This window comes from Schistocerca nitens, chromosome 2 (assembly GCF_023898315.1).
Source record: "Schistocerca nitens isolate TAMUIC-IGC-003100 chromosome 2, iqSchNite1.1, whole genome shotgun sequence".
Lineage (NCBI taxonomy): Eukaryota > Metazoa > Arthropoda > Insecta > Orthoptera > Acrididae > Schistocerca > Schistocerca nitens.
Window position 1 is genome coordinate 631,221,927 of NC_064615.1, and position 19,284 is coordinate 631,241,210.

General features: G+C 46.6%; 1 protein-coding gene across 1 annotated transcript in view; it reads left to right on the plus strand.

The window, feature by feature from the left end:
* The window catches only part of LOC126235215 (dynein axonemal heavy chain 8-like), a 570,318-nt gene that overhangs the window by 189,255 nt on the left and 361,779 nt on the right, over positions 1–19,284 (plus strand). The window contains exons 14-15 of the mRNA XM_049943945.1: positions 2,939–3,239; positions 14,318–14,474. Of these exons, the coding sequence (XP_049799902.1) occupies positions 2,939–3,239; positions 14,318–14,474 (458 nt within the window). The remainder of the gene's footprint in view (positions 1–2,938; positions 3,240–14,317; positions 14,475–19,284) is intronic.

Sequence of the window (19,284 nt, forward strand, 5' to 3'; positions counted from 1 at the left end):
GCTGTAGAAAATCGCATGAAATCACGGGAAGGAATCACTCGTGAGATCCAAAATGCTACCAGCAGGCCACGTAGCACAATTACTGTGAGTAGATAGTTAAAATAAGGGGGTACAGTGGTCGAGGAATTACTTGTCAGCTACAAATTTCTGCAGTTAGTGCTTGAGGTTGTGTAAAGAGTTACGCCATTGGACAGTGGATAACTGTAAACGACTGATTTGGAATGGTGAATCAACTACACTCTTCGGCAATTTCATGAACGTATATGGGTGTGGCGAACGCCTAGAGGACATCAGCTGTAATCATGTGTAGTGCCAACAGTGAAGTGCGGAGGAGGCTGCAATACGTTATGGGGGTGCTTTTTGTAATTAATAAGTTGTTCTCTTACTGCACTTCAGAAAAAGCGACATACGAAAGAATATGAAGGAATTTTACGGCATTGTTTACTGTGTATGATAGAGGAACAGACCTGTCCTAAAGCAGCAGCTATGAAGCAAGTGTTAGCGGACAACAACATCTCCTGAAACGAACTAACATGCTCGGAGTCCCTACCGGAACCCAGCGATACTAATTTGGGATGGTTAGAAGGCCGACTTCGCTTAATACCACAACGTCCAACTTTGTAAGTATGTTTTTATGTTGGTAACGTCACGTAGCGCTCTGTATGAAAGCACTGGCGTTGCTGTGTTTGTCTCTGGTGTTGTTCCATTGTGTCTAACTTTTGAAGATTTTGTTCCTTTGTGTCTAACTTTTGAAGCTTTTGTCCCATTTGTTGCATTAATTGTAATAAAAACGCACTGGTGTCTGAAACATGTTCCTCAGTGCTATTCGGCAGTGCATTTGAACCGGCAATATTCGCATTGTGAAAAGCAGAAAATGTGTCTTGACTTATTTGAGAAAACGGTGAGGACGCAAAACCTGAATCTACAGTATTTGCAAGATTGTGTCCTGTCATTTCGGAATCCTGAGGCGAGCTGTTGCCGACCGATCGATCGTTAATGCTTCCCTGTTCACTAATTGTTTCACTGTCTACACCATTATTTGCCACCCGCTCCATTTCCCTATGCACAATTACCAAATTACTATTTCGAATGTCTGTTAATTCATTACATGGTGATGCTGATAAGCTAAGCTCGTCGTCACTATCATTTCTCAATTTACTTTGGAGCCTAGTGTTACGTTTTTCACACGCCATAATTATCACATATGTCACACGATAACAAGAAAAGCACGATTTGAAGAGTAAAAATAAGAAAACACATTAACATAGCACTGAAAATAATATCTAGTTAATTGCAATCGCAGCTGCGAAATACTTGGTGCAAATCTACATGCATTCCACAACTGTTTTACTGTATAACAATGAAGAACTACAACTACAAAGGAAATTCTCTCTACAATTACGCTCTCGCAATAAACAATAGCTACACTAATTACACAAACTACGAGAAAAAATCAGAAGATTCCAGTGAGGTATCCTCGGCTAAGGGTCGATATATGAAACCTCCCTTAGAAAAAATTATGAATGACTGTGCTGATAAACCTCTTACGTTATTTGATTTTCAAACAGCTGAGCAGAACTGAACGTACTCAGACATTTCTCTGTTTACTTATTCTGATCAACTCTAAACTGACACACAATATTTTTAGCGCAACGCAATCTGCCTTTCAAAAATCCCTACAAAAGGATGGCCCTGACTAACATTAACCTATACCTTTCACAAATCACTTACCTCACAAAAATCTTCGTTACTCGAACTACTGCAATACATGGAGCGCCACTACTGCTAGCTAAATAAAAGATTCAAACTACTGAAGGCACTAACTACTGAAAGGCATAGTTAGCAAATGATATATATATATATATATATATATATATATATATATATATATATATATATATATATATATATATCAGTTCATGATATACAATATTACAAATTTACTCTTTCTGATGGACACACGTCCAGATCGCCCGCTCTCAAAATTCTGTCATCTCTCTCCCCACATCCACCACTGCTGGCGGCTCACCTCCCAACTGCGCAACGCTACGCGCTGTTCACATCCAACTGCCCAACACTACAATAGCGAATATTCCAACAATGCCAACCAGCCACAGACTGCACACAGCACAATCAGTGATTTTCATACAGAGCGCTACTTGACGTTACCAACATAAAAACCTAAACAGCCTACTTACAACTTCAGTACCTTCTCTGGTTTCGGCTCTTGAACAGGAATGATCTGCAGTTCCACCGAAGATACTTAGGCACCTCACTGAAAGTGGCCCCACCGGAGATCAACGCTTCACAAAAGCGAAGGGTGGGCATATCCCATATTAATGTCCACGAACAGGTGCCCCGATACTTTTGATCAGATTGTCTGCATTACAGGATTACTCAGTTTGTAAGGCAAGGAACTAGATTTTAGCCCCGACTTGGAACACTGCCTCAGAGTGAAAGATAAAAAAAATGGCTCTGAGCACTATGGGACTTAACATATGTGGTCATCAGTCCCCTAGAACTTAGAACTACTTAAACCTAACTAACCTAAGGACAGCACACACATCCATGCCCGAGGCAGGATTCGAACCTGCGCCCGTAGCGGGCACGCGGTTTAAGACTGAACCACCTAGAACCGCACGGCCACACCGGCCGGCCCAGAGTATGGGATCCCGGGTTCGATTCCCGGCGGGTCAGGGATTTTCACCTGCCTCGAGATGACTGGGTGTTTCTGTTGTCCTCATTATTCCATCATCATTCCTGAAAGTGGCGAGGTTGGACTGAGCAAAGGTTGGGAAATTGTACAGGCGCTGATAACCGCGCAGTTGAGCGCCCCACAAACCAGACATCATCATCATCATCAAAGTGAAAGATTGGTTCCAGTGTAGTCTTGTTTCTGCCATGCGACGAGCTGAGGGCGGCGTTTGGTGTGTGGCAGCTGTGCGATCTGAAGGAGTCCCGTGTGGACGCGGTGCTGGAGAGCATGTCGGAGGTCCGCGTGCTGGGCCTGTCCGAAGGCGCGGTGCAGGTGGCGGACCTGCTGCGCGTGGCCGAGCTGGCGCGCGACAAGGCCATCGAGCAGCTGCAGCTGCGGTCGCGCTGCGCCGAGGACGCCGTGCTCGAGCTCATCAACCGCTTCATCGCGCCGCTGCCGCTGCCCGAGGAGAAGTACCGCTGGCTGGACCCCGAGAAAGTCAACAAGGCGCCCGCCTCCGCTGCCAAGTTCACCGAGGACATGCGTGCGTAACACACTGCACTTCCCAGTGCTGGCTTCCACTTGAAACCAGTTCAAAAAGGAACTGACAGTTGTAAAGTAGTTGAGAAATTTCACTGTATGTACAACACAAAAAGGATTTACAGACCTTGGCTGCGAGCGGGCGTTGATTGAAATCAATGGAGAAAGTTGAAAATTTGTGCCAGACCAGGATTCGAACTCGGGTCTCCTACTTACTAGGCAGATACTCTGACCACTACGCCATTTTTTTTATCTTTTTACCTTTATTAAAACAACCATATATCTACATAAGCACAAAAACAAAATATTGAAGTGCTGGAACTGATTCAACACAAATTGTATCCTACAATAGACTGAAGAACACATTTCAATATAGTGCCACTTGTAAGCTTACAAAATAGAACATAAATAGTAAACTGACAATAGCCTCTTCAGTCCAGACAGAGACATAGATCCGAAACGTAAACATATATATAATTGATTGTCTTAACTGGAATGACAGTTCTGTCATTTGATTCATAACCGTCCAAACTCAAAGTCATTTGGAGCACACAAACGGATAACAAGAGATGCACAGGAACATTAATTAATGAAAATGTCATAATGAAGTTAATAACACCATTAGGAGTCGGGAGTAGTCCTAGGAACTGGTATAACCCCTTACTCGTTGTGTATTTTGTTCGCTACATAGTCTTGCATGTGATTTGTGTCCTTACCGGCATCGAGAATTACCCTACGCCTTGTTTTTCAAAAATTATGTCTAACATGTTAGCAAACATCTTCCTGCAATTTGGGTAACGTTTCATCTTCCAGCGTGCCGTTCTCATGTAAGCCTCGAAACTAATGAGATTATCTTCACTATTGTGGATGATGATATATGTCACAAACTGTCCTAACATCCACATCACGGTGTTGTTCTTGGTAGCGGGAAAATGTTTCGCGTCCGGCCAGAGCAGGATGTCGGTGCAGTGGCTGGCTGGGCTGCTGCGGGTAATCAGGCCCAGCCTCTGCTGCACCCATTTCCAGTTAATGAGATGACCGCCACAAGTGAAGCGATGGCGTAAGGTGTCGACCAGGCCACAGCGGACGCATTTATCACTGTCACTTAAACCGATTCTATGCAACCTTTCATTAGTGGGTATAACATCGTTTACCACTTTATACCATGTGGACGCCACTTCAGCAGTGTGGACGGTTAAACTTATGTTGTCCCAAACTGCCTTCCAATGAACACTCGGGTATTTAAGTTCAATGGGATTCCGGACTATTGGAGATGTCCATCTTTTTAATAACAGGTGCGTCGTCGGTAAATCCTGCGTGCAATAATGTCCATCAATATAGCTTACTTCAAGAAAAAACTGCTTGACATGTCGTAGTTTGTAATGTATTTTGCCTACATCAATGGGTGGATGCGTATCGGTGGGCTGTAAGGTTCGGAAGAGCCAACTGGTTACGCTGAGAGGTTCCTTGTCCAACAAATGGGTGATTCGTTCAATATATAACGCAGTACACTTTCGGTTAATGTCAGGCATGTTTAGTCCGCCGGCCTGTCTGGAAGACGTCAGCGTGGTGTATTTCACTTTGAACAGATGCCCTTGCCAGATAAATCTATTAGAGAGTTTCATCACGTGTTTGGCCTGCATCTTGGGGACTGGAAATAGTTGGGCCATATAGTACGCTTTACTGAATATATAACTGCTGAGGAGTCGTATGCGTTGGAGAATGTTAACGGACCGCCAATTGTTTTCATAGATGGCACCTTGCATTTTATTGGTGACCTGCTTCCAATTTTTTGCATTCATTTTTAGCGGGCATTTGTCGATAATCATCCCCAGAGTGGTGTGGTTTTCGACACGCTTCGCCCAAGGTATAATAACTGCGTCGAATCCTCGAATGTTGACAAAGGTGCATTTACCGGCGTTGATTTTAGCACCGGAAGCACGACAGTACTCGTCTACCGCGGTCTTGAGGGTTGATACGTCTCCGTCTTTGCGCAATAACACTCCGACGTCGTCGGCGTAAGCACGTACCACAAAGGACGTCCCGGCGATCGAAAGGCCTGCAAGTTTGTCATGAATAGAGCGTAAGAGCGGCTCGAGCGATAAAACAAATAACATCATGGAGAGAGGACTCCCCTGCGGCACTCCTCTTTGGACCTCGATGGGTTGAGTAAGCTGTCCATTTACGCTGATTCTGGTTGTAATTCCCGTGACGAAATGTTGCACGACATTTATAACCCGTTGCTCAAAACCACACCGCTGCAGTAGCTGTAGGAGGTACTCGTGGCGGACGCGATCAAAAGCCTTGCAAAAGTCGATAAACAGCAATGCGAGATTCACGTTAGTGACTGACGCTATGGCTATTACATCTCTATATTCCGAAAGGGGCGTCATAATAGTGCGGCCAGGAATGCATGATTGATGGTTGTGAATCACTTGCTTCATTAACGGGGACAATCTGCTGTTGAGTGCTCTGGCGAAGGTTTTATAATCAAAATTGAGTAAAGTAATAGGTCGGAAGTTATCTAAGGTTTTTCGGTGTTTGCTTTTTGGTATCAATACAATTCGGCCTTCCTTCATTTCGGCCGGCACGTCACTCCCTCGCATCACTTCATTGAGAATCTCTGTAAATGCGTGTCCGATTATGGGCCAGAAGCGCACATAAAATTCCCGTGGCAAACCATCAGGGCCAGGGGATTTATTTGATGGCGAGCCAGAAATCAGTTCAAGGACTTCGTCTGGAGCAAAATCGCGTACGACCGCCAAGTTGTCCGCAGGCGTGACTACGGTGGGCAGAGCACTCACGATATCGCCGCCGTCATCACCATATGTATCGCATTGCGAGTACAGATCCGTGAAGTACCGGTAAACTGCAGTAAGAATATCACTCTGTCGGGTCAAACGGAGTCCATCATCTGTGTCCAGCTCCCCGATAAAAGCTCGCTTGCGATGGGCACGATGTTTTATGAGGTGATACAGCGATGCAAGTTCGTCCTCTTGAAGCGATTTTGCTTTAGATCTGATCTTCAGTCCTTCAAGCTGCGTTCGCTTTATGCCTATAAGCTTCGCCTTTATTTGTTTGATGGTCGTCAGCTGTGTGTTGGTTGGTGTCGTAGTCGCATACAACTCTCGCAGTACTGTTTGGTAAAAATCAATCGTGCGTTTGACATCTTGCGCCCGTTGCCAACTGTAGTTTCTTAAAGATAATCGCATTTTCCGTTTGACCACATCATTCCACCAGGCTGTCTTGCTCGGATATCTGCAGCATTGCTTGAGACAATCCGCCCATGTCGTGGAGATGACATCTTGTAGCAAGGCATCGGCGAGAATAGAAACATTTAGGCTCCACGGAGTCCTATGCCATTTAGTATGCTGTTTGTGCAGATTTATTGTGACACAGAGGGCGCAGTGGTCGGAGAAGCTAGCCGGAATGACATCGGCGTCCAGAACATTTTGGCAAATGTTCTCAGAGATGTACAAACGGTCTAGACGGCTACATGCGGTGGTGGTCAGGTACGTGTACTTTACCAGGGTAGGAAATTTTAGTTCCCACGCATCCTTCAGCTGCAGGTGACGCACCAGATCATGTAGTTCCCTACAGTAATTAAAGTTTGGCGATTGGTCTTTCCTGTGGATCACACAGTTGAAATCACCACTAATTATCAACTGGGTTGGGTTGCGGCGTAGCAAGTATATGATGTCTTGTTTAAAGAAGTTAGCTCTTTCTGATTTTAAGGTCGTTCCAGATGGAGCATAGATATTGACGAGGGTGACGTCAAAAATTTGGCAAGCTATGCCTCTACCGGAGTCCAACATTTCGATATTGCTCACTGGGATTCCGTCTCGTGATGGAATGGCCGTACCTGTACCCCCGTCCGCCACGGTGTTTACGATTGTTGCAAATCCTGATACATGAAAACTTAAGATAGACACTTCCTGTAACAGAACAATATCAGCTTCGGACTCATAGATAAACTGCCGTAGCATTGCTAATTTTAAATCTGTCCTAACTCTATTAATGTTCAGGGACAAAAACTTATAAGCTTGACTCATGATCGTCCGAGACTTGTGGGTGATGGGAAGCATAGGAAGCCCAGTCCATCTCACCGTCGGACTTCGAACCTACATCCGCAGGTTTTGTGCCAGTTTTTGCGCTGACTTTACTTTTTGAGTTACTTCCAGCCACGGAGTCCTTTGGTTTAACTTTATTTTGCCGTCGCAAAGGCGTCCGAAGTGTCACTGAAGACGGCGGAGTCGGCGAGTCATGGCTGTAATCAGTATGTGAAAGTCCTTGCTTCGGAACGGGTGACGGCAAGTCCGAAGACACGGTTTCAGTAGGCTCACTGTGTTTGTTTGGAGCCGCACTGGCTGTTTGTATGCAGCTGTCCGGGTCCTCGTGTTGTTTTGAAGCAGTTTCGAGGTGGCGGCTGTTTATGTTATGCTCTACACCGCGTGCTTCATCCGCCGTGTTTACGAGTTGCAGTTGACTGACTGCCGCCTCTTGTGTGTTGGCCACCTGCGGCGAGTCGGCAAGCGGCATCGGAACGGATTGCTGTAAACACTCGGCTGCACCCGTACTGACAGTTTCTGCGTCGGGCGGTTGAATGGGAATTTGGCGGTTCGTAACTGAGCCATCCGACACATGCGTGTCCTGTGTGGAGGCCCGTGGCTCCGCGTCATCGGTTTGACTTTTTACTACTTGTTCGCCGGAACCACTACCGTCACTTATAGTACGTCGTCGTTTGTTACCGACAGATAATGCAACACCGGTGGCTAAGGGGTGACTGACCACGGGTTTTTGAGGCAAGGGTGGGAAGGTGCTGTTACCGAGATCGTTGTCCTCTGACACAGATGCACTCGGTTGGGAGTCAGTCACAGAAGGCGTCTGATTTTGAGTTAGGATATCAGCCAATGTTAATTTCTGTCGTTGTTGCAGATTGTTTCGAAGTACGACAACTCGCCGTGGGCAATCCTCTCGTAAATGTCCACTCGTGTTACAGATAAAACAAGTGCCTACTTGCCCCTCGTAAATGACATGAGCCTTATAACCACAAACCAATATATAGGATGGGATATTGACTTTAACGGCCATGTCAACTGAGCGAACCCCACTATAACATTGGAGTTTGTGACGGCTCGACCATTTTTCGTTTCTAATCTGTCGGATGTCACCGTATTTGGCGAGGACATCTCTAAGAAAACAATTCTCAACCTCAGGTGGCAATTGAACACTCGCACTTGTTTATACTCAATGTCAGCGTTAGTTATTGAAACTGTACTCACCGACTGATCACGATGTCGGAACTCTGCTTTCCCACCAGTATTCACCAAAATTTTCTCCAGTTGTATCTGGTCTAAAAACTTCACAAAGAAACAGTATTCCGCCATGTCATAATATGCTGTGTGGACCTGATCAGATGTGATGCCAATAATATCTACTATCCAGTCATGGATTTCTAGAGAACTCGGTTGCACATTCCTGGAAGATTTCTCAAATGCAAAACACAGGGTATTCTTACGTGGTACACTGGGAGCCATAACTGCACTATATGCGCGGTCGGGACCGCTGTGAGTAAAATAAAGAAGCTTGTGTACGACGGTAGTGAAGAAGCACTGAGAATATCACAGGTCACAATCCAAGAATTATTATAAACACGGCTTGCGGCGCTACGACTACGCGGAAGTACCGACACGTCCGGTCGCTGTCGCGTCCCAAGCGGAACTGCCATTCGGACAAAGTGATCACTGCATCTGCGCGGATTACCCTAGCGCCCCTCCTGTCAGACCTAAATTCTTAACCTATCCACACACTATGGATGTAGTGCCCAATGCCCATTATTCTCATTACCTGCAGCAGTTTGCCGGTTCCTGTAAGAGCTCGAGCCTGGTGTGCATCCACACTGGAGAGATCATTGGATGTTCTCGCCTTAATTATAAATATGTGTGATGTCTGTTCTTCCGGACATGTGAATAATACGAGTAATATGGATAATGGGCAAGGAGTGCTACGTTTGTAATATGTGGATAAGTTGAGAATTTGGATCTGACAGGAGGCGTGCTAGAGTAGTCTGTGCAGTTGGCATGACCACTTTGTCCGAATAGCTCAGTGGTCAGAGCATCTGTCTACTAAGCAGGCGACCTTGGTTTGAAACCTGGTCTGGCACAAATTTTCAACTTTCCCCATTGATTTCACTCAATCCTTGCCCGCAGCCAAAATCTGTAATTCATTTGTGTATTAATTCATAATGGCTGGTGGATCAAAAATAGTGTCTGTTCATTCAGACATCTCCAAAAGAACAGATTATAAGATGATGTAACTTACCAAACGAAAGCGTTGACATGTTGATAGACACACAAACAAACACAAACACACACTTAATTCTACTATGTTCTGCCACAATGCCACGAATTTTATCCACCTTTACTCTAGCAGAAGCGTCAGTCGTGTGTCTTGAATGGAGGAAATTGCGGTGTTCGTACGACAGCAATTTATACTCTTAATCAGCATTAAATAGTCTTCAGTACCTGGGTAGAATCCCCAAAAATTTCCCTCATACCTGTTTGCGGCAGAGGCAGTTACCGAGTACAATGCATTGTCTGTCTGTAGCATTGGTCTCCGCGCCACCGTGTTTGCGACTGCTCACGAAATTTGTTTCTAACTACATCGGAGTAGGATTTAATAGTAAGTTAGTGGGAAAACGCAGCTTGGCTGTGAAAAAGATTGAAGCGTTCACTTGTCCTACCCTGGAATAATTCTCATAGGTGTGGGACCTGTGTCTGATTGCATTAACAGGGACATCGAGAGTACATAACCGACGAGCCAAAAACTATGAGTACTGCCCATCGCGACATTGGCTGCCGCCTGATGGCATTGCGGGCACGTGACGCGGCATCAAAAGTATGTAAACGGAGCAGACACGGATGGAAGATCACCCTAGCCAAAATATGGGCTGCAAATGGATAAATCCACTGAGATAAGCGACTTTGACAAAAAAAAATGGCTCTGAGCACTATGCGACTTAACTTCTGAGGTCATCAGTCGCCTAGGACTTAGAACTAATTAAACTTAACTAACCTAAGGACATCACACACATCCATGCCCGAGGCAGGATTCGAACCTGCGACCGTAGCGGTCGCTCAGCTCCAGACTGTAGCGCCTAGAACCGCACGGCCACTCCGGCCGGCTTTGACAAAGGGTGGATTATTATTACTCAGAGTCTGTGAACGAGTATCTTGGAAACGGCGATGCTGGTCGAATAGTCACGTGCTACTGTCATGAGCATCTATGGAAAGAGGTAGACAGACATTGAAACTATTACTGGGCGCTAAATGGTTGAACGTTCGCAACTCTTCACAGAACGTGGGATTCGGAGGCTTGTCTGCTCTTTAAGTTAGGATAGATGGTGATCCTCGCTTGCCACAGATCACCATCTGTAACATGTCTGCCATAAGAGCACAACGTTGATGCACCCACAAGTGTTTCGGAGCACACAGTTCCCCGTACATTGTTGAACATTGAGCTCTGCAGCAGAGCACCCCTAGTGTTCACATGTTGACCCAATCATATCGTCAATAACGACTGCATTGGGCACGGGACCATCGGGATTCAACCGTCGATCAATGGAAACTTGTCGGCTCTTCGCGTGAATCACAGTTTTGCTACACTATGTCGATGGTCGTCTCCACAAACGCCGTCATCGAGGTGAATGACGGATCGAAACGTGCAGCGCGCTACGGACGCAGCTGGTGGGAGCAGTGTTTTGCTGTGAGAGACGTTCTTCTGCTCTTGCATGGGATCTGTGGTAGTAATAGAAGACACACTGATAGCTGCGAACCACCTGCATCCCTTCATGCTTGATGTATTCCCCGATGACGATGTATCGTTCAACAGTATAATTGTTCGTCTCTCGGAGACAGAACCGTGCTACAGTGTTTTGAGGAGCATTATAGTGATCTCATGTTGACGTCTCGGCGACTAGGTTCGCCTTATGTAAATAAATCCTCTGGAACCCACCTCGATCGCTATCGGGTGCCAGCACTGCGTACGCAAATCAGCGGGCAGTTATTTACGCCAATTGCATCACCTTTACGTAGACATCTAATGCCATGTACCCCCACAACCACACCAACACAGCCGGTTCTCTGATACGGAGAATCAATAATGTAGTTCGTTCCAATAACGGACAAACAAGCTATTAAGCAGGTACTCATAATATTTTGGCTCATCAGTGTATGTGAGGGTTGTAACTATAATAGTGTCAATCATTCATTTACAACTTTTACAAAGTAGATAACATGTTTCAAAGTTTTACTGTCCTTCAGAGTAGTCTCTCGTATTGTGTAAAACAAGTTGCCAGCGATGTGGAAGTCGTAGGATACACTTAACAGCGACAGTTGTGTTGACAGATAGAATGAAGCGGTCTATTGCCCAACGAATCTATATAATAGTTCTGAAGTGAATGCCATAAAGTGCTTCCTTCGATTTAGGAACCAATTTGAAACCACAAGAGCGTAAATCCGTGGAGTGTGGTGAGTGGTACAGCACTTACCAGCCCCATAGATCGTACAAATCAGTCACAACTTGCGCCATATTCGTCGGAGAATTGTCCTGCAAAATAATGGGCGGATCCTGCAGAAAGTGTTGTCGATTCCTTGTATAAGCTATTCATTTTTGGAACACAGCCTGCGACCAACATATAGAAACAGCTGGTGATTACTTTGAATGAGAGTAAAACTTTGAATCATGTATCTATTTTGTGTAAGTTGTAAATAAACACACTCATGCTCATCAATTAAGGATAAGGCTGATACATGGTGAAACAACGCTCTGGTGGGCGGTTTGCGGGTTTAAATCACCTCCGGGTATGACAATGCGGCGCATTTGACCTGCGGTCGTCGCACGGTGGCGCTGGCAGCAGTCCACATACGCAGGTGTGTTGGTGCATGTCAGAGTACGGTGCAGCAAGTAAGTGTGCATACGTTTTCAAATGGTTCAAATGGCTCTGAGCACTATGGGACTTAACATCTGAGGTCATTAGTCCCCTAGAACTTAGAACTACTTAAACCTAACTAACCTAAGGACATCACATACATCCATGCCCAAGGCATGATTCGAACCTGCGACCGTAGCAGTCGCGCGGGTCCGGACTGAAGCGCCTAGAACCGCTCGGCCACCGCGGCCGGCTGCATACGTTTTCAGACGTGCTAATGGTGACTGTGTTGAAAATGGCTCAAAGAACACATATTCATGACGTTATGAAGGCTAGAATACTAGGGCGACTGGAGGCTGGTCAAACACAGCAGGTCGTAGCATGGGCCCTCCGTGTGCCACAAAGTGTGATCTTAGGATTATGGCAACGATTCCAGCCGACAGGAAACGTATCCAGGAGCTACAGTACGGGACGTCCACAGTGTACAACACCACAAGAAGACCGATATCTCACCATCAGTGCCCGCAGACGCCCACGGGGTACTGCAGGTAGCCTTGCTCGAGACCTTACCGCAGCCACTGGAACAGTTGTCTCCAGACACACAGCCTACAGACGACTGAGCAGACATGGTTTATGCCGGCCGGAGTGGCCGAGCGGTTCTAGGCGCTACAGTCTGGAGCCGCGCAACCGCTACGGTCGCAGGTTCGAATCCTGCCTCGGGCATGGATGTGTGTGATGTCCTTAGGTTAGTTAGGTTTAAGTAGTTCTAAGTTCTAGGGGACTGATGACCTTAGCAGTTAAGTCCCATAGTGCTCAGAGCCAGACATGGTTTATTCGCCCAGAGACCTGCAATGTGCATTCCACTGACCCCTTGTCTCAGGAGAGCCCGTAAAGCCTGGCGCCAAGAACACAGTACATGGTCATTGAAACAGTGGTCCCATGTTACGTTCACGGACGAGTCCAGGTATAATCTGAACAGTGATTCTCGCCGGATTTTCATCTGGCGTGAACCAGGAACCAGATGCCAACCCCTTAATGTCCTTGAAAGGGACGTGTATGGAGGTCGTGGTTTGATGTTGTGGGGTGGGATTTTGATTGGTGCACGTACACCCCTGCATGTCTTTGACAGAGGAACTGTAACAGGTCAGGTGTATCGACGTCATTTTGCACCTGTATGTCCGCCTTTTGAGGGGTGCAGTGGGTTTCACCTTCCTCCTGATGGATGATAACGCACGGCCCCACCGAGCTGCCATCGTGGAGGAGTACCTAGGAACAGAAGATATCAGGCGAATAAAATGGCCTGCCTGTTCTCCAGATCTAAACTCTATCAAGCACGTCTGAGTTGCTCTCGGTCGACGTATCGCTGCACGTCTTCAAACCCCTACGACGCTTCAGGAGCTCCGACACGCACTGGTGCAAGAATGGGAGGCTGTACCCCAGCAGCTGTTCGACCACCTGATCCAGAGTATGCCAACCCGTTATGCGGCTTGTGTACGTGTGCATGGTGATCATATCCCATGTTGATGTTGGGGTACATGAGCAGGAAACAGTGGCGTTTTGTAGCACATGTGTTTCGGGACGGTTTTCTCAACTTATCACCAATACCGTGGACTTAGATCTGCGTCGTGTGTGTTCCCTATGTGCCTATGCTATCAGCGCCAGTTTTGTGTAGTGCCATATTGTGTGGCACCACATTCTGCAATTGTCCTTAATTTATGAGCATTAGTGTAATTGCCATTATTAAAATTCCAACCCTCGTAGATGGGTAACGGGAATATGACACAAGGATAAGAGTAACAAGTGCCGATTAATCTCAACTGACAAACACTTTGAGGACAACGCCTAATATTTCACAAAAACATACTTAGAATATTGCAGAGCGGATTCTACAAATATTATTAACGCCCGCCGTATTGCTCCCATAGAGACTAAGAACACAAAACAGGGACAGTAACAGTTGGCTCCGGAACGTAGGAATAAAAGTTCTCTCCACGCTAAAAGCGTGGAATGAACGGCGAGAAACTTTAATATATATCACAGTGAAAAGTAGTTTCTTCTTTCATTTTGCGGTAGTTAGCAAAGAACAAAAGTAGAATAGATTTTTAGTTTTACATGATTTATGGACACGACTAATCTGCCGCTGGTCTCTGCAGTGTTCCAGGAAGTGGACGTCGCCAACATGGAAATATCTGCTGTTCAGCTGGAATGTATGAAGCTCTTCGTGTACTTCAACCTGCGCGTGAATGATGCGCTGATAAGAGCGACCAGAAAGTCACTCGAAGTTTTTGAGACCCGCGCTCTCGCTTTGGGGTACGTATTCTCATTCCCTAGTAGCTTTTATAAGCTTATAGAACTTAAAGGTTTCAGACAATGTAAATGTAACAGAATGGTACTAAACATGATGTTTACAGTAGCACCACAGAGTACATACATGGCGGGAAAAAGCACAGTGGACAAAATAGAGATCAGACAAGATGTCGTATCGTATACGGGTTAAATATTGTGCGTTGGATTGTCCGGTCACTTTAATGTGACCGCATGTGAACGCCTGAAAAACCATATTTTGCAGCGCGGACCTCTGCGAGACGCGCAGGAAGAGAATCAGTGAGGAGGTTCTGAGATGTATCGACAGGAATGTGGAGCCATGCCGACTATAGCGTCATGACCAGCTGCGCAAGATTTCTCGTTTTGTGTGTCCATGGCGCGAACAGCGCGATCGAGGAGGTTTCACCGATTCTAGATAGGTTTTTAATCCGGGGAATTTGATGACTAGGAGAGTACTGCAGGTCGAACCACACACGTACACTACGAACTGTGTGACACATTGCATTGACCTGCTGTAGATTCCGACCCACTACGAAAAACAAACTTAATGTAGGGGTGTACATTGTTTCCAAGGACAGATATATGCCTGTACTAATCCAGTGTGCCTTCTAGAATGGTGCCGGCCGCTGTGGCCGAGCGGTTCTAGGCGCTTCAGTCCGGAACCGCGTTGCTGCTACGGTCGCAGGTTCGAATCCTGCCTTGGTCATGGATCTGTGTGATGTCCTTAGGTTAGTTAGGTTAAAGTAGCTCTAAGTCTATGTGACTGACGAAAAAAAAGTGTGTGAAATCGTATAGGACTTAACTGCTAAGGTCATCAGTCCCTAAGCTTACACACTACTTACCTAAATTATCCTAAGGACAAACACACACACCCATGCCCGAGGGAGGACTCGAACCTCCGCCGGGATCAGCCGTACGGGGACTGATGACCTCACATGTTAAGTCCCATAATGCTTAGAGCCATTTGAACCTTCTAGAATGAAAAAATCACCCAGGGAATGTCACGAAATCATTCCCCAGACCATAACACTCCGACGATTGTTGCAGGGTATTTGCTTTCAGATGTTACATGCTGTACACGCCAAAACCCTCTGTCCGATGGAGCATAAAACGTGATTCATCCCAAAGTGTCACCTGACGCCATTCAGCGGACGTCCAGTCGCGCTACTGGCGTGCAAATACCAGCCTCCTTCGCCGATGAACAGCTATCAGCATGGATGCGTGAACCAGGCGTCCACTGCAGAGACCCACCGCAGCAACACCCGCTCAAAGGTCGCTGAAGATACATCGTTGGTAGCCCTATGGTTCATCTGGGTGATCAGTTGCTCAAATGTTGCACGTCTATCCGCCCGCACATATCACCACAGTTACCTCTGCTCCGGTTTCAGAATGCGCCAGTTTGCCATGCACATATACATAACCACAGCAGCCCGTGAACAGTTTCCAAACTTAGCCGTTTCGGGAATGCTTTCACCCTTGCCCCGAAAGCCAATGGTCGTGCCCCTTTCGACGTCAGATAAATCACTCCTTTCCGCATTACGACAACGACTAGTGTTTTCTACATCCTCCAGACACATTTGTATACCACCCATTGCAAGTGCTGCTACTTGCCGTCTCTGAGTAGTTATTGCACATTGATGTCGAACGTAGGGGTTGCTCACATTCATGTGACTGAACCGTGTATTTATTCTGAGGTGACATAAGTCGTGGATCTCCTAGTATCGTGATCGCGTCGCACCTCCTTTTGCCCGGCGTAGTCCAGCAACGCGACGTGGCATGGCCTCAACAAGTCGTTGGAAGACCAGAAATATTGAGCCGCGCTGCTTCTATAGCCGCCCGTAATACACTACTGGTCATTAAAATTGCTACACCATGAAGATCACGTACTACACACGCGAAATTTAACCGACAGGAAGAAGAAGCTATAATATGCAAATGATTAGCTTTTCAGAGCATTCACACAAGGTGGGCGCCGGTGGCGACACCTACAACGTGCTGACATGAGGAAAGTTTCCAACCGATTTCTCATACACAAACAGCAGTTGACCGGCGTTGCCTGGTGAAACGTTGTTGTGATGCCTCGTGTAAGGACGAGAAATGCGTACCATCATGTTTCCGACTTTGATAAAGGTCGGATTGTAGCCTATCGCGATTGCGCTTTATCGTATCGCGACATTGCTGCTCGCGTTTGTCGAGATCCAATTACTGTTAGCAGAATATGGAATCGGTGGGTTCAGGAAGGTAATACGGAACGTCGTGCTGGATCCCAACGGCCTCGTATCACTAGCAGTCGACATGACAGGCATTTTATCCGCATGGCTTTAACGGATCGCGCAACCACGTCTCGACCGCTGAGTCAACAGATGGGGAAGTTTGCAAGACAACAACCATCTGCACGAACATTTCGACGACGTTTGCAGCAGCATGGACTATCAGCTCGGAGACCGTGGCTGCGGTTACCCTTGACGCTGCATCACAGACAGGAGAACCTGCGATGGTGTACTCATCGACGAACATAGGTGCACGAATGGCAAAACGTTATTTTTTCGGATGAATCCAGATTCTGTTTACAGCATCATGATGGTCGCATCCGTGTTTGGCGACATCGCGCTGAACGCACACTGGAAGCTTGTGTTCGTCATCGCCATACTGGCGTATCATCCGGCGTGACGGTATGGGGTGCCATTGGTTACACGTCTCGGTCACCTCTTGTTCGCATTGACGGCACTTTGAACAGTGGACGTTACATTTCAGAGGTGTTACGAGCCGAGGCTCTACCCTTCATTCGATCCCTGCGAAACCCTACATTTCAGCAGGATAATGCACGACCGCATGTTGCAGGTCCTGTACGGGCCTTTCTGGATACAGAAAATGTTCGACTGCTGCCCTTGCCAGCACATTCTCCAGATCTCTCACCAACGGAAAACGTCTGGTCAGTGGTGGCCGAGCAACTGGCTCGTCACATACACCAGTCACTACTCTTGATGAACTGTGGTATCGTGTTGAAGCTGAATGGGCAGCTGTACCTGTACACGCCATCCAAGCTCTGTTTGACTTAATGTCCAGGCGTATCAAGGCCGTTATTATGGCCGGAGGTGGTTGTTATGGGTACTGATTTCTCAGGGTCTATGCACCCAAACTGCGTGAAAATGTAATCACATGTCAGTTCTAGTATAATATATTTGTCCAATGAATACCCGTTTATCATCTTCATTTCTTCTTGGTGTAGCAATTTTAGTGGCCAGTAGTGTACATTGCAAAAGTGCTGCCGGCACAGGATTTTGTACACGAACTGACCTCTCGATTATATCTCATAAATGTCCGATGGATGGCCAAACCATTTGCTCGAATTATCCAGAATGTTCTTCAAACAAATCGCGAACAATTGTGGTCTGGTGACGTAGTGAATTTTCATCCATAAAAATTCCATCGCTGTTTGAAAACATGAAGTCCATGAATTGCTGCAAATGGTCTCCAAGTAGCCGAACATAACCATTTCTAGTCACTGATCAGTTCAATTGGAGCAGAGGACCCAGCCATGTAAACACAGCCTGCAACATTATGGAACCACCGTCAGCTTGCACAGTGCCTTGTTGACAACTTGGGTTCTTGGCCTTACGGCCTCTGCGCCACACTAGAACTCTACAATTAGTTCTTATGCAATAAAATCAGGACTCATGTGACCGGGTCACGGTTTTCCAGTCGTCTAGGGTCCAGCTAATATGGTCATGAACCCAGGAGAGGCGCTGCGGGCGATGGCGTACTGCTAGCAAACGCACTCGCATTGGTTGTCTGCTGCCGTAGCCCATCAACACCAAATTTCGCCGCACTGTCTTAACGGATACGTTCATCGTACGTCCCACATTGACTTCTGCGGTTTTTCACGCAGTAATGCTAGTCTGTTAACACTCATAACACTATGCAAACGCCGCTGCTCTCGGTCGTTAAGTGAAGGCCGTCGGTCACTGCGTTGTCCGAGGTGAGAGGTACTGCCTGAAATTTGGTATTCTCGGCACACTCTTGACAGTGTGGATCTCGGAATATTGGGTTCCCTAACAATTTCCGAAATGGGATGTCCCGTACGTCTAGCTCCAACTATGATTCCGCGTTCAAATCTGTTAATTCCAGTTGTGCGTCCATAATCACACCGGAAACCTTTTCACATGAATCCCCTGAGTACAAATGACAACTCCACCAATGCACTGTCCTTTCATACCTTATGTACGTGATACTACCGCTATCTTTATTTGTGCATATCGCTATCCCATGACTTTTGTCACCTCTTTATACTAAAGAACATACACCACATATATAAATAAATGCGCCTTGATGGCAATTAATGACTATTCAATGCAGATGCACTGTTAGTCCGACCTCTTGCGATAATCAGCTTGAAGCTACGAGAAATAAGGGTAATGGAGAGGGGACGCTACGTATGTAGTGTGTGACAAGTTGGAACTTTGGGTTGGAGGGGACGCGTGCTCGCACAACCGAAGGGATTAAGACGACCGCTCGCGTGAAGCAGGAAATCTGTGTTCGAGTCCCGGTCCGTCACAAATTTTCACTTGTTTCCACTAAATATACACTCCTGGAAATGGAAAAAAGAACACATTGACACCGGTGTGTCAGACCCACCATACTTGCTCCGGACACTGCGAGAGGGCTGTACAAGCAATGATCACACGCACGGCACAGCGGACACACCAGGAACCGCGGTGTTGGCCGTCGAATGGCGCTAGCTGCGCAGCATTTGTGCACCGCCGCCGTCAGTGTCAGCCAGTTTGCCGTGGCATAC